The sequence below is a fragment of the Haematobia irritans genome, chromosome 3 (genome assembly GCF_050003625.1).
Source record: "Haematobia irritans isolate KBUSLIRL chromosome 3, ASM5000362v1, whole genome shotgun sequence".
NCBI classification, from domain to species: Eukaryota; Metazoa; Arthropoda; class Insecta; order Diptera; family Muscidae; genus Haematobia; species Haematobia irritans.
The window spans coordinates 177,521,212-177,537,515 of NC_134399.1; the positions used below are offsets into that span (position 1 = coordinate 177,521,212).

Genomic DNA, 16,304 nt, shown 5'->3' on the forward strand with positions numbered 1-16,304 from the left:
AAGACGGGCATGGTAACCATTGCACCACGATGGATCCCATAATTATATATAGGCCCCATATACAGCGATTCTCAGATTTGATTTTGGAACCCTCTTGCAGGAGCAAATTTCATCCAATCCACATAAAATTTGTTATGTGATCTTAGTAGTAATACCAGACTGAGGAATACATTAGCTAGTACGCCCATTAGCTCACAAATTTTCTAAAACTACCCGTTTCTATTTGTCAAAAATTCCTGGACAATAAAGACAACAAAAACTTCAGTTACCCAAAAAAAATTGTTTCTTTGTAGACAAATATTTATTACTTAATAATTCTTGATTATGTTATAGTAAATTATATATAGTATATATACATTGATTAACAAACATTTATGTTATTTATAAAAAAACAAAATTGAGCAACTGATTTTTATAAACTCTTCTGGCATACAAATGCAAAACAAAAAAACACTCACACATTTGATAGCCACAAATTCACTCAACAATTTATTGTATCCAACAGCAGTTTAAAGAATATCCATTAAGTTCGTTTTTGTTATAAGAAACAATTATCAAAATTCACCATTCAACCTTCCTCCCGCCTAAAGTTAACATCCACAACAAAATGACTTTAATTTCAACAACTACAATTTTGTCTCTCCCCTACTGGTGGTTGTGGTGGTTGCTCATCTTTCTGCAGAGCTATCCTTAGGGTTTGATGGTTGATATTTTTAAAATTTGTCAAATGTGTTTGAGACATTAATCGTGTCAGCTCAGCATTGGCAACAGCATTTTCCATGCGTTCCATAACTCTGCCCACCAAAAGTTCAACGGCTGCACTAACATTATAGCCAGTACAAGCACTCGTCTCAATGTATGGAAGTTTATAACGTTCAGCCAGTGCCGTCGCCTGTTGATGTGATACCACACGAAAATCTTGCAGATCACATTTGTTGCCACATAGCACAACATCAGGCTCTTCCGAATAGGCATGTTGTCGCAATTGTTCCAACCAATTTGTAATTTCCAAAAAAGATTTCTCACTTGTTAGATCGAAAATTAAAAGAAATCCCATTGCATCACGATAGAAGGCTGTAGTGAGAGAGCGAAATCTTTCTTGACCAGCGGTATCCCAGAGTTGCAGATGAATTCGATGATTGCGTCCACGAGATGTATAAATCTGGAAAAAAAATAAAAAATATATACATTACATATGAAATAATAAACAAATAAATAAACCATTTACTCTTAAGTGACACCATAACAATCATCACCAGTGATGAGAAATGTACCAACAAAAATTTTGAATGTAGTTTGCCATCACTGTTGTTAGAAGAACCATTTTCAGTTCTGCAAAACAACCATTTCGAACGCATCAACCGCTTCTTCGCGTGTCGAAAAACGTTGTCCTCTCATTTTATTTTTTACGTACGGAAATAAAAGAATATATTTGGTGCAAAGTCATGACTACACGGCGGATGATCCGTGTACACTAACGTCATCCTTCGCCATCATTCGATCGTATTCTTGGAGCATTTATTTTGAAGAATCTACACGAGTCTATTTTCGAGCGATTGACAAATTGTAAGGGATCCAACTCGAACAAATATTTTTGACGGTGAAATGTTCATGCAATAACAATCTCACGAGAGCTCACATAACGATCTTGCAATATCTGTTGGCGCACTTCATCAATGGTTTCCGGAACAACAACTGATTTCAGATGACCTTCACGAAATTCGTCTTCGATTGAAGTACGCCCCGATTGAATACCATCGACAAACATTGGTCCTTGACGGAGCTTCATCGGCATAAATTGAAATATGTTCATCGATGCACAGTTGTTGAGTTCAAAGTTGTACGCAATCGCACAAAAGTGTTCACGATTTAATTCAATTTTTTAGCCGAGTTGATGTCCAAATTTGACTTCCGGGGCCTCTTGAAGGAGAAAATTTCAATCCGTGCAAACATGTTTCCATATATGTCTATAATTATATACAGTCCCTTATATAAAACGATCCCCAAAATTTATTCCCGAAGCCTTTTGAGCGGATCGGTTGAAATTTGGTACGTATTTGTCAATATACATACGTAAGAATTGTGCAAAAATGTATCGATATCGTTTCAGAGTAGTATCTAGCCCCAAGCCATATTTTATTTCTAGATCCTTCTGAAGGAGCAAATTTCATTCGATCCGGTTGGAAATTGGTACGGGAAGCTATTATATGCCCTCTAAAAAATGGGTTTATATCGGTCTATAATTGGGCATAATCTCCAAATAAACCAGATTTGAGTTCTTGATTTTTATATAGTACCAACCTTCAAATGATTCGTATCCAAATTTGACGTCTGTAAGTCAATTAGTTTGTGAGATAGAGCGTCTTCGTGTTTTGATAAAATACTGTTTTCTGAAGGGAAAAAATACGGTGGAAGCAAAAACTTGGCTTGATAATGAGTTTCCGGACTCTGCCCCAGGGAAATCAACAATAATTGATTTGTATGCAAAATTCAAGCGTGGTGAAATGAGCACGGAGAACGGTGAACGCAGTGGACGCCCGAAAGAGGTGATTACCGACGAAAACATCAAAAAAATCCACAAAATGATTTTGAATGACCGTAAAATGAAGTTGGTCATATCATTCATCAATATTTGGATATGCTGAAGCTCTGTGCAAAATGGGTGCCGCGCGAGCTCAAATTTGACCAAAAACAACAACGTGTTGATGATTCTGAGCGGTGTTAGCAGCTGTTAACTCGTAATACACCCGAGTTTTTCCGTCGATATGTGACAATGGATGAAACATGGCTCCATCACTACACTCCTGAGTCCAATCGATAGTCAGCTGAGTGGACAGCGACCGGTGAACCGTCTCCGAAGCATGGAAAGACTCAAAAGTCCGCTGGCAAAGTAATGGCCTCTGTTTTTTGGATGCGCATGGAATAATTTTTATCGATTATCTTGAGAAGGGAAAACCCATCAACAATGACTATTATATGGCATTATTGGAGCCGCGGCAAAACGGCTCCATATGAAGAAGAAAAAGTGTTGCTCCACCAAGACAACGCACCGTGCCACAAGTCATTGAGAACAATGGGAAAAATTCATGAATTGGGCTTCGAATTGCTTCCCCACCCACCGTATTCTCCAGATCTGGCCCCCAGCGACTTTTTCTTGTTCTCAGACCTCAAAAGGATGCTCGCAGGGAAACAATTTGGCTGCAATGAAGAGGTGATCGCCGAAACGGAGGCCTATTTTGAGGCAAAACCGAAGGAGTACTACCAAAATGGTATCAAAAAATTGGAAGGTCGTTATAATCGTTGTATCGTTCTTGAAGGGAACTATGTTGAATAATAAAAACGAATTTTGACAAAAAATGTGTTTTTCTTTGTTTGACCGGGGACTTATCAGCCAACCTGTTAAGCCCTCTTACAACCCTAGTACAAGACATAAATCAACCAATCTATAGTTTTTACATCTTGGAGTAGCAAATTTTATCCGATCCTCTCTTTCACTTTGCGAAAATTAGCTCATATCGATTCATAATTATTTATAGGTTCTTCTATAGAAAACGATGATATGAACTAACATACAATTTAGAACATAATACTTAAATATACTTGTTCAATATATTGTTCGCCCTTTCACGGGATAGTAATTGTTTCTATGTTTTGTTGCGGTTTTTGCAGAGCTACCAGTATCATTATAACGATTTACGATGCAATACACAAACATTATGTTCACTATTATACATGAATTCTATTTTTAATTAAACTCAGATGCAATTAGGTTTGATGGCATATTTTCATGTAGCGATATTTTACAGTTAGTTAGATAGACCAGAATGTCATTTCAATATAATTAAAATACCAACTGTGGCATTTACCTGCCATGAGCTTTCCGTCAGTTTCTACGTATAAATTTTGATAACTATTTCACAATTATTGAGAAAAAAGAACTGCTTGACAATATAGGAATGTTCGGTTTTATGAAAACAATTTCCATTAATAATCAATGTTTACTTAATAAACGGATAAAATGTTGGCTATCACATCTTGACATAGATGTATCATCATTCTGCACAAAATCTCCTAATGATGGTAAAGGTCCAAAAACTCAAAAAGAATCTGTTGATACCAAATCCCCAGAAGGATCTTCGGATAAGAAAACTCCCGATCCGAAACCCCTTCCCCCGGGTACACCACCACCGCAAACGAAAACAAAATTTGGACCTTTAAGTGATGCCGATAGAATTTTCACCAATCTATATGGTCGCCATGATTGGACTTTGAGAGGTGCTCTATTGCGCGGAGATTGGTATAAAACTAAGGAAATCCTTTGCAAAGGAAGGGAATGGATTGTCAATGAAATTAAAACATCTGGTCTAAGAGGCCGTGGCGGTGCTGGCTTCCCTAGTGGTCTAAAGTGGTCATTTATGAGTTCACCTTCTGATGGTAGGCCTAGATTTTTGGTGGTCAATGCCGATGAAGGTGAACCGGGAACTTGTAAGGATCGTGAGATTCTACGTCACGATCCTCATAAATTGATTGAAGGATGTCTTATTGCTGGTCGAGCTTTGGCTGCTCAAACTGCCTATATTTATGTTCGAGGAGAATTTTACAATGAAACCTGCAATTTACAATATGCCATTACTGAAGCTTACCATTGTGGCTTAATTGGACGCAATGCTTGTGATTCGGGTTATGATTTTGATGTTTATGTGCAACGAGGAGCAGGAGCCTACATTTGTGGTGAAGAGACAGCCCTCATCGAATCTCTGGAGGGGAAACAAGGTAAACCCAGATTGAAACCTCCTTTCCCAGCAGATGTGGGTCTCTTTGGCTGTCCCTCCATGGTTACAAATGTTGAGACAGTTGCTGTATCGCCAACTATATGCCGTCGGGGAGGTAAGTGGTTCGCTAGTTTTGGGCGGACCCGTAACTCCGGCACAAAACTTTTCAATATCAGTGGCCATGTGAACAGACCCTGCACAGTGGAAGAGGAATTATCTATGCCTTTGCGTGAGATCATTGAGCGACATGCAGGTGGTGTTCGTGGAGGATGGAATAATCTTTTGGCTGTAATACCAGGAGGTTCATCTACACCAGTCATTCCGAAGAGCGTATGTGACATTGTCATTATGGACTATGATGGTCTAATGGAGGCTAAAACATCACTGGGTACTGCTGCCATTATTGTCATGGACAAATCAACGGACATTATCAAAGCTATAGCTCGCCTCAGTCAATTCTATCGCCATGAGAGTTGTGGTCAATGCACTCCATGTCGTGAAGGTGTACCATGGATGTCGAAAATTATGGAACGTTTTGTGACGGGTAATGCTGAGTACAATGAAATTGATATGCTCTGGGAAATATCAAAACAAATCGAGGGTCATACAATATGTGCTTTTGGTGATGGAGCTGCTTGGCCACCCCAAGGTCTTATAAGGCATTTTAGAAGTGAAATCGAAAATCGTATAAAATCCTATGCAGAAAAACATCCAAAGAAAGAACCTGTAAGGGAATGTAAGATGGGAAGGAAATAAAAAGAAAATTGCAAAAAAAAAGAATGATGAAATTATATATTGACACAGGTTGTTTTCTGAATTGGAACCGAGGAGTTGTGTGTAACCCTTTAATGGGGTTACAATATAGGAGTAGGAACTTGTAGTAGGGTGATGAAGTAAAGAACCTAATTTTTAAGCCATTCTTGGTTGACGTGTGCTGACTCCTGTTGGTCTAAGGCCATTCTTCAATACTTTCTTTATTACATTTCAAAATTCGAATACGTCTCTAGGACATCTTTCCCCTAATACGAGGGTTTCTTTTTATATTTCGAGATTAGAAAAGAGATATAAATCGTAATCATCGAAACAATACGGTGTTGAAAAATGTTGACCTCTCATTTTAATTTTAGGAACACACAAAAAATATTTTTTGTATTCAATCAAGAAATTAATTGATCCAATTAATTTTTAATTGAAATGTCTTCAATCACAGAAATGATAGTACCAATTAAAAACTTAATTGATACTATTAAATTTTGTGATTGATTTTTGTTTCAATTTAAAAAGAATTGTTGAATTAATTAAATTTTTAATTGAATATTTTTAAAACTCAATTAAGATTTTAATTGGAAAAACTTTTCGTGAATTTTTTTCTGTGAAAGAAAATGAAAAAGTCATTTGGTGTCAAGAACTCAAAGCATCGATTTGATGCTGTTGTTTGAGCCTATGCCGGAGAGCTCGCCTTGTCGTAGTGAAAAGTGATCACTTTTCGGCGGTTGGTTTTTCTGATTTCTTGAAAAACCACTGGCAAACAAATGATTTGTACCATCCAGAATTGACTGTTGCGTCAGTTTTTCCAAAAAAAAGTCCATTTCAAAGCACGAGGAACTTTTGTGCAATTTGGCTGATCTTGCAATACCCATACCGTCGACTTCTGTTTACTTATGGGCTCATACGCGCAAATCTACGATTCATCACCTGTCACGATACCATATGTGTGTTTAGAAGCACCGCGATCGTTTTTTTTTTTGAACATTTCTTTCGATCAATGGCCATGAGGCTTTTTTAGCCAACTACACGCAAAAAAATAATTCTTTCCTCCCAAACGAAATTTTAGACAAACAAAGTTCGTTTCTCATTTGCTTTTCGTTGAAAGGAAGTGTATTTGGAAGAAAAGTATATACTTTTTGTGATAAACGTTTATTCTTTTCCAGGATGTAAAAACAATTTCATAAAGACTAACTCAAAAAAAAATTTTTCTGGCTAATTGCATTTTCCCTCACATCTTTCTCACTTCCACGAAGTTTTTTAGTTCTTAGCACCTTTTTCTGTAATACCAACAATGTAGAAGAAATTGTACGATTTTATAAATTTTTAAAATTTTTTTACCTTTCGCCTGGACGGAGAATCGAACCGCGGACCATGCACTTTGTAAGCCAACACACTAACCACTGAGCTATGTACCTGTTATGGTCATCAATAGATAAATATCCATATAAGTTATATTTATATAGCATAGCTTGCGGCGCCCACGAACCGAATAAACAAAGTTTATTTAACAGAAACAAACATTTAGTTTGGCACCGTGGAGCAGTGGTTGCTACGTCCGACTTGCATGCCAAGGGTCGTGGGTTCGATCCCCGCTTCGACCAAAGTTTTTTTTTTTGTTTTTTTTTACATATATTCCAGATATGTTCGGAAGATTCCGAAAAAATGTTCAACATTACATTGTAGTATATTAAATTTTGAACTGTAAACTGTGTCTTATTAAAGACCTAAAGTCGGAAAAGAACAGTGTTTGATATAAACGAAATGGACTGTGTTGTTGTTTCAAAAATAACTTTTTTTATTGAAAAAATAAAAATTTTGTAACAAACGAATTTTTTTGGTGATAAAAGTTTAAAATTTTCGAAGCAATTCAAAAAACTCTAACAAAAGAAAAACGTTTTCGGTACACGTTATCCAAACGTTTTTTTTCTTTGCGTGTAACTAATTGTACTGGATGAATTCACCATACCATCGATAAACACTGGTCCATGTCGGAGGTTCATCGTTAAAAATTGAATTAAGTTCATCGATGCACCGTTATTGAGTTAATCCAAAAAAAAAAAATAAATAACAGTTACCAATAATAATCGCACGAAAATGTGAGGAGTTTTTTACAATTTCTTGGATATCTTAAGTAGAAATAGCTCTCGTATGTCAAAGCATTCTGAGTACGTATAATCACAAAACTTTCAAGCTTTACGATAAAGCTGTCAGTAGGCAGATTGAAACTCTAGGGTTGCCCAATCCCGATATATAAAAAGAAACCCTCGTATTCAGCATTTATTTTGAGCTCTTATGCTTTTTGGAACTTGCATGGCTTTTATCCAAACTCATTCTTTATTATGTGGTGCATCCGTACTCGCGAGAAAGCTTTCTACCACTACGGAGTGGATTTCGATTATTTACGGATCGTTTCTGTGGTTGTTATCGTCTGTTTTCGTGCACTTTCCATTCATGAATTCCATCATGAATAATTTTTTTTCTGAATGCAATAGATCAGAATGATTTTGTAAATTTGTAAAAAATAAAATGAACTGTCACTGGAATAAATCTGCCAGCAACCAGACGAGCCGTTTAGAAATTTTAGTAACCTGAAGTTGGTCAGCCGCACTGTATACTCTCCATTGTAGCATTAGGAATATTATTGGATCACAAGCAAGTGAACCCGCATTGAAAAAGACGACTTTTGGAGTTTTCGGCTTGTTCAAAATTTATGGTTAACACTTATTTAAAGGACTTTAATGCCATATGATGAAAACCGCAGAAGAAATGAATGAATTCAAATTTATTTCCAAGTATTAAATACGCAAAACTTAAATATAAAAGATCATCTCGTATTAATTGCATCATTATACCTCGCTTCTTTGGCTCGGAATCAATACCAAAGTGATTGGAGAAAAGGCAAATTCTTTGGAATTTAACAAGCTTTTTTCCGTGTAAAATCCTTCAATTATTGCATTTATTTATTAAATCATTTCATGAGCATCATGTAACTGCTTACAACTAATTTCATTGCCAATTCAATAACCTCTTTGCATTATAGAGACCCAGCCGACCTAATTTGAAATAAATGGCAATTTACATTTAAATCACCTATCCTCTCACTCTCTCTCTCTCTCATCCACTCACACACATACTTACCAAACGTTTCTCTCGGAAATCAATGCCAACTGTTGATATGAATTGCGAATGAAATCGGCCATCTGTGTATTGATATAGGAAGCTTGTCTTTCCAACACCCGAATCACCCAGTGCTAGGAATTTCATTAGGTAGTCATAATCAATATTGTTTGACAATGACATGATGATGATAATGATGACTGTTGGCTGGCTCGCTGCCTATTGACTGGAGGAGGAAGATGACTGTGATTACAAGAGTAAATGGTGGCGGCTTATGTGTGAAATGATTCGTCTAGGGGATTTCCCTTGGTGATGACAAACGCAAGTGGGTATAAGTTTTCACGCTGCTATTTTTTTATGCTTGTCAATGAAGTATCGTTGTATTGTTTTTGCTCTTCTTCTTCACCACTGCCTATGATATCCTCCAAGTGTGTTAGTGTTAGTAGCGTTACAGCCAAATGATGGTAATATGCATAGGAATGAAGCTATTTGAGCTGAAGGAAGAAAAATAAATGACACAAAAAGAACTCCATCAGATATAGTATCATTAAATAATTTAGCTTCGTAATGGATACCACAGAGAGTATTGTAAGTAAAACAATGCTGTCTGCCAGAGAAAAGGACGTTGACTTTAAATATACAGGAGTAGACATACGGTAGACCAAAGTATATTCTTTATAAATATGAATATATGAACAGTGATAAAGAACTAATGCCGGGAGGAGCCGACGGTGTATGGTATGCTAAATTAAAACAAGTATATACGGCCGTAAGTTCGGCCAGGCCTAATCTTATGTACCCTCCACCATGGATTTCGTAGAAACTTCTACGAAAGACTGTCATCCACAATCGAATTACTGGGTTGTGGTATCGTAAAACTTCTTAACATCGTTTTCTAAATTGTGAGTTAGTCCATACGTGGTATATATTAGAAAAAAAATGTATATATATGTATATATAGTCTACAAATAATTACGAATCGATATGGACTTTTGCACGGTACGTAGAGAGCCAGAATTGAAATATGGAGGTCGCTTATATGGGGGCTATATACAATTATGAACTTGATATGGACCATTTTTTTGTGATTGGGGATCGATTTATCTGAGGGCTATATACTATAACTATAGACCGACATGGACCTAGTTAGGCATGGTTGTTAACGGCCATATACTAGCACAATGTACCAAATTTCAACCGACTCGCATCAAATTTGCTCCTCCAAGTAGCTCCAATACCAAATATCGGGATCGGTTTATATGGGGGCTATATATGATTATGGACTGATATGGACCACTTTTGGCAAGGTTGTTAAATATCATATACTACCATACATATACGTACCAAATTTCTCCAAAAGGCACAGGAGGTCAAATCTGAGGATCGGTTTATATGGGGCTATATATAATTATGGACTGATATGAACCAATTCCTGCATGGTTGGTGGATACCATATACTAACATCACGTACCAAATTTCAACCGTATCGGATGAATTTTGCTCATCCAAGGGGCTCCGGAGGTCAAATCTGGGGATCGGTTTATTTGGGGTTTATATGACCGATTTCGACCAATTTTTGCATGGGTGTTTGAGGCCATATATTAACACTACATACCAAATATCAACTGAATTAGATGAATTTTGGTCTTCAAGAGGCTCAGGAGGTCAAATCTGGTGATCGGTTTATATGGGGGCTATATATAATAAGGACCGATGTGGACCAATTTTTGCATGGTCATTAGAGACCATATACTAACACCATATACCAAATTTCAGCCGGATCGGATGAAATTTGATTCTCTTAGAGGCTCCGCAAGCCAAATCGAGGGATCGGTTTATATGGGGGCTATATATAATTATAAACCGATGTGGACCAATTTTTGCGTGGTTGTTAGAGACCATATACTAACACCATGTACCAAATTTCAGCCGGATCGGATGACATTTACTTCTCTTAGAGGATTCGCAAGCCAAATTTAGGGGGTCCGTTTATATGGGGGCTATACATAAAGTGGACCGATATGGCCCATTTGCAATACCATCCGACCTACATCAATAACAACTACTTGTACCAAGTTTCAAGTCGATAGCTTGTTTCGTTCGGAAGTTAGCGTGATTTCAACAGACGGACGGACATGCTCAGAATTTCACCACGACTTATATACTTTATGGGGTCTTAGAGCAATATTTCGATGTGTTACAAACGGAATGACAAAGTTAATATACCCCCATCCTATGGTGGAGGGTATAAAAATATAGCACTTTACTTTATTGCAGGACCGTAAACCTAAATTCTCACCACCATGGATCATAAATAATAATTTCCATTGTGAAAAACCTCAGCCTTACAAACAAACTTGTAAACTTTAATAAATAGAAAATGTCTAGTTAGTCCAACAAATATTGGACCGTTCATGACTAGAAATAATTTATATGGTCAGATGAAACAAAAATAAACCGATGCAAAAGAACATTACTGCACGCAAAGAAAAAAACGTTTGGAAAACGTGTACCGAAAACGTTTTTCTTTTGTTAGAGTTTTTTGAATTGCTTCGAAAATTTTAAACTTTTATCACCAAAAAAATTCGTTTGTTACAAAATTTTTATTTTTTCAATAAAAAAAGTTATTATTGAAACAACAACACAGAGGATTTCCTTTATATCAAACACTGTTCTTTTCTGACTTTAGGTCTTTAATAAGACACATTTTACAGTTTAAAATTTAATATACTACAATGTAATGTTGAAAAATTTTTCGGAATCTTCCGAACATATCTGGAACATATAAAAAAAAAAAAAAAACTTTGGTCGACGCAGGGATCGAACCCACGACCCTTGGCATGCAAGTCGGACGTAGCAACCACTGCTCCACGGTACCAAACTAAATGTTTGTTTCTGTTAAATAAACTTTGTTTATTCGGTTCGTGGGCGCCGCAAGCTATGCTATATAAATATAACTTATATGGATATTTATCTATTGATGACCATAACAGGTACATAGCTCAGTGGATAGTGTGTTGGCTTACAATGTCCATGGTCCGTGGTTCGATTCTCCGTCCAGGCGAAAGGTAAAAAAATTTTAAAAATTTATAAAATCGTATAATTTCTTCTACATTGTTGGTATTACAGGAAAAGGTGTTAAGAACTAAGAAACCTCGACGATGTGAGAAAGATGTGAGGGAAAATGCAATTAGCAAGAAAACAATATTTTTTTTTGAGTTTGTCTTTATGAAATTGTTTTTACATCCTGGAAAAGAATAAACGTTTATCACAAAAAGTATATACTTTTCTTCCAAATACACTTCCTTACAGCGAAAAGCAAATGAGAAACGAACTTTGTTTGTCTAAAATTTCGTTTGGGAGGAAAGAATTATTTTTTTGCGTGTGGTTACCAGGTCATTGGTAACGACAATGTCTACAAAAAAACCACGTCAAACAAACCGTTAAAAGTGGAGGAGGAAGACTCATGGTATGGGGATGTTGGCACAGTCGAACTCTGGTTAATAGTAAGGTTTGCGCTTACTCTTGATCTGCAAGAAATTTCGATGTGCTATAAACAGAATGGTCCACACTATACTATGGTGGTGGGTATAAACGAAATTTGTAACTTATCCTACCTTCAATTGATCTTCTTTATGCTATTGTAATTCTTTCACTTATATTTCATTCTCAATATTTTTTAATGAATCTCAAATACTATTTTGGGTCACTGTACAGATATTGGTAATAGGAAAATTATATCATATGAGTTTTAAAGCAACAAACGTCGAATACGAATGAATTTTCCTGGATTTATGTTTGTACGTATGTTAGTTTATATGTATGAAGTGATTGTTATTCTTCACATGATTTCATTTGTAATGGCTTTCATTCATTGATGTTTATGATGTTTACAAATTTTCCTATATCATTTTAGTGTAATTTTATACGAGGAAAATATCAAAAAATTAAATTGGATGGAAGTAGATAGACACAGCCTGTTATTTAAGGCTCATGGTAATTGCAGGCACTTGATGGCAGTGATGCTAATTTGGTGCTTTTAGCACCAAATTTAGTGCTTTTTGATTTCCAAAAAGCACTAAATTGGCTTTTTAGTGTCTTTTCAAAAAAAGCACCAACTTCAGGCGTTTTCTTTTAGTGCTTTTTCCAATTTGAACAATAATGAGTTTAATTGACGACATCTTTTCATACAAAAATTCTGATTAGACCGTCAAAAGCTTAATAAACTCAACTATATTGCCATAAAAATTGATTTTTATGGCGGTATTGATCCTTTTAATCAAAATAGTTATGTATGGTATTTTTTTGTTTGTAAAATTTAGCACCGAGTGCAGAATTTCCGAACTCGAAAAAGATGGCATTAAAAACGTTAATATTAAATTCACAAAAGCATTCATAACGAAATAAGAAATAGACTCACTGCAAATATCAATAATTCCAAATTTAATGTTGAAACATTTATGAATGTGAACACTCCAATATTACGTAGTTCTTCTTCGCTTAAATTGAAAATTTAATGGAAGAAAGAAAAAATAATAAAATTTCTTTTAGCACTTTTTATTTAAAGATAATCTAAGAAATATTAAAGTCCTTTATTTTATACATTTCGTATTTCAAATATTTGGCATTGTCTACATCACTAAAGGTTAAAAATTCTGGTTAAAGATAGCGGTATGATAATCAGTAAACGATTAAAGGTTATGCAGATAGCAAGCTTATTTGAATACCCTTGTCAAACGTCTTTTGTTTTCTCTTTTAGGTCAACCGGGGTTACTAATGTAGCATGGGATTGAATTCATATAAAATGATTTAACGATATATCGTGTAAGTTAAAGTGCCAAAATATGAGTATATGTGTGTACAACATTTATAGACATTTTCAAAAGTATATACCCTGTAGGAATGTCTCGAACTCACTCGAAATCAAACTAACTCTTTACTAACTAATTTGAGGCGACTTTAAGCTAACTCATTATTTATGCAGTCTTGAGTCAGTTGAATTTTTACCAAACTCACTTTTCCTCGATCAACAATGAGTTACCTTTTTACTCACTCTAAGCTGATGCATATTTAAGTGAAGTAAAGTCATGGAAACAATTCAAACAAACAAACAAAAAATATGTATTGACTTCTATAGCTGTCAATTTGGATTTGGCTTTTTATATTTGTTTCAATTTAGCTTTTATTTTCAGAGAACTTTTGTAATTTTTTGTCACGGTTAGCGGTAAGTAGCATAGAAATGCATAATTCAAACTCAATTTAATAATTAAACTTTCCTTACTTTTACTAGAACCCATCATTATCAGTGAAGGAATAAATGGAAACTTGGAATAAAAATGTTAAATGGCTGTTTGAGTACGAAAATATTGGGAAATACATTTAAGCCTTTTGGACTTCCCTGACGAATGCCACTTCCATTCAGTGTGCGTCATTACAAAAGTAGGTACAACTCCCTCTGAGTTAAACGAGAAAATTAACACAACACTCAAACTCAAGACAAGATGAACTCAACTAATATTTTCCGAATTTTTACTTACGTTATATTTTATTTATTGTAAAATAATTTAAAAAAAAAAACTGAATTGTTATTATTTTTTAATTAATTCAAATTAAAATGAATCAAAAATAATAAAACAAAAACAAAATATTTTATTATCTACTAATCTGTTAAGAGCTAACTCATAGTATGCTCATATATTATCAGCCTAAAGCTAACTCACTTTGAGCTAACTTTTGGTTAGCTGAAGCTTATGCAGGTTTGAGTGAGGACTGACTCGTTCCAATTACAACACGTGTTAAAACTGAATAGGATTTTACATGGGAAATGAGTTAGGTTTTGAGTCACCTGTGACTCAGTTATGACTAACAATTTATTAACTTAAAGTCACCTCAATTTCCTACAGGGTACATTCACTTTCGTTTATTGGTAAATATGTTTGTTTTTTTATTTTCTTTTTTTACATTCCAATAAGATAATATTGTCCGTATACAACATTCGATAATGTTTGCTGACCCCCAGACACTCAATATTCGAGTACATTTTTTTAGTCTGTATTATAATATAGGATACATAAACTTTTTTTCCTTTAATTTGTAACGCAAATAAGGGTACCTTTACAGCCGTTTGTGCCTGCAATTCAATAATTGAGTCTTGAGGCAGTTCTAGCACTAAAGTTATGTTCTGCATTAAACACTCTGTTTTCACTAATTGCTACAATATGGGGAAATATTTTGGTAGCCGTTTTGGAGCAATGGGGTTTATTTCGGTCGTAATCAACACACGCATAATCCATGAATGGCTAAAAATCATGTTCCGCCCTTTCGTCCACACTATGCTCACAGAGAAGGAATATGACCACTTCCTATATGGAACATTTTTGCCGAAAAAATGTTATTTTCTCGCCAAACATAAAATGATACAGATACATAATATCCGAGAAAATAACATGGTTGCGACAAACATGTTACGTGTTCACCGTCCCAAAAATAACATTTCACTCTAGGAGGTGGTCATATCAAACAAAAAAAATAATAAATAATTAATACAATTAATTTTTTAATCAAACTCGGAAGACTAAGACAGTTAAAAAAGTGATGGAAACTTTTATAATTTTTAATTAAAAATTTATTTCAAACAATAAATCTTTTATTCAAAAACACACCAACAAAAAAGTGCCTTCGGAACTAAAGGAAAAAATGTTCATCAATTTAGTATAGCCAATTTATTTCCATTAAGTTAATTTTTTTTTAATAATAAAATTTACTTGCTTCAGTAAAAAAAATCCTAAACTTAAAGCAGTTAGGAATAGTTCATTAACTAGAACAAGGCATGGAATTTTACTAATACTGTTTTCTTCGCTGGGTATAAGAATTTACTACTGAACAAGAACATTTTATTCACTGATAACAAAGCATTTGTAAAAATAAACAAAATATGAACTAAATCCAAGTTTCCTCAAATTTAGTAAAATTTCTTATAAAATGATAATTCGGACTTCCTTTATTATAGAAAGCTTTTCATACATACGAATAACACTTGGCATAGAAAAATATTTTAGTTCATTCGTACTAAGAAGTATTCAATCCTTTTAAAACTTAAGGAGACACACTTGTTAGAATATAGGAAATTTTCCTATATTTCTTTTATATACCGACCGACAGAATAACAACCCCTTCATTCGTCTTCATTTTGGAATCTTCAATTAACAGGTAACATTCAGTGGCGCTAACCTTTTGTGAAAAAATTGGTTTATGATTTTTTTTATTTGTAGGTATTGAAATTGTAAAAGGAGGACAAACTCGTTACGCAGCAACTTATTAAAAGTGAAAGGTACAAGAAGAAGAAAAAATTTACAGTTGATGACATTACATGGAAATTGGAAATAGTGGAATAATAAACTAATATTTCAAGTCCAGTCGATGCTGTTGATTCTTAATAAATATATTTAATATATTAATAAACCGTGTATTTTATTGAAGAAAAAATTGCCTATATAAATAAATAAAATTGTATTTAAAAACGAAGGTAAGCAGTTCTAAGTTTGAAGTAAAAAGTTTACCACAAATATGTAAGATTTGTCCCAATGAATGAAAAAAGTTCAATAAAATCATTCCATATATGAATTCAATTCAGTTAAATTTTTTCAT

At 34.7% G+C, this 16,304-nt stretch overlaps 1 protein-coding gene and 1 pseudogene across 1 annotated transcript in view; one reads left to right on the forward strand and one right to left on the reverse strand.

The window, feature by feature from the left end:
* Positions 1 to 298: 298 nt before the first annotated feature.
* Rab27 (RAS oncogene family member Rab27) overlaps positions 299 to 16,304 on the reverse strand; it is a 67,819-nt gene continuing 51,813 nt past the window's right edge. Inside the window, exons 2-3 of the mRNA XM_075300878.1 lie at positions 8,679 to 9,151; positions 299 to 1,162 (exon numbers count right to left, since the gene is read on the reverse strand). Coding sequence (XP_075156993.1) covers positions 620 to 1,162; positions 8,679 to 8,840 — 705 coding nt within the window. The 5' untranslated portion in view covers positions 8,841 to 9,151 and the 3' untranslated portion in view covers positions 299 to 619. The remainder of the gene's footprint in view (positions 1,163 to 8,678; positions 9,152 to 16,304) is intronic.
* On the forward strand, positions 3,909 to 5,565 carry LOC142230239 (NADH dehydrogenase [ubiquinone] flavoprotein 1, mitochondrial pseudogene; annotated as a pseudogene).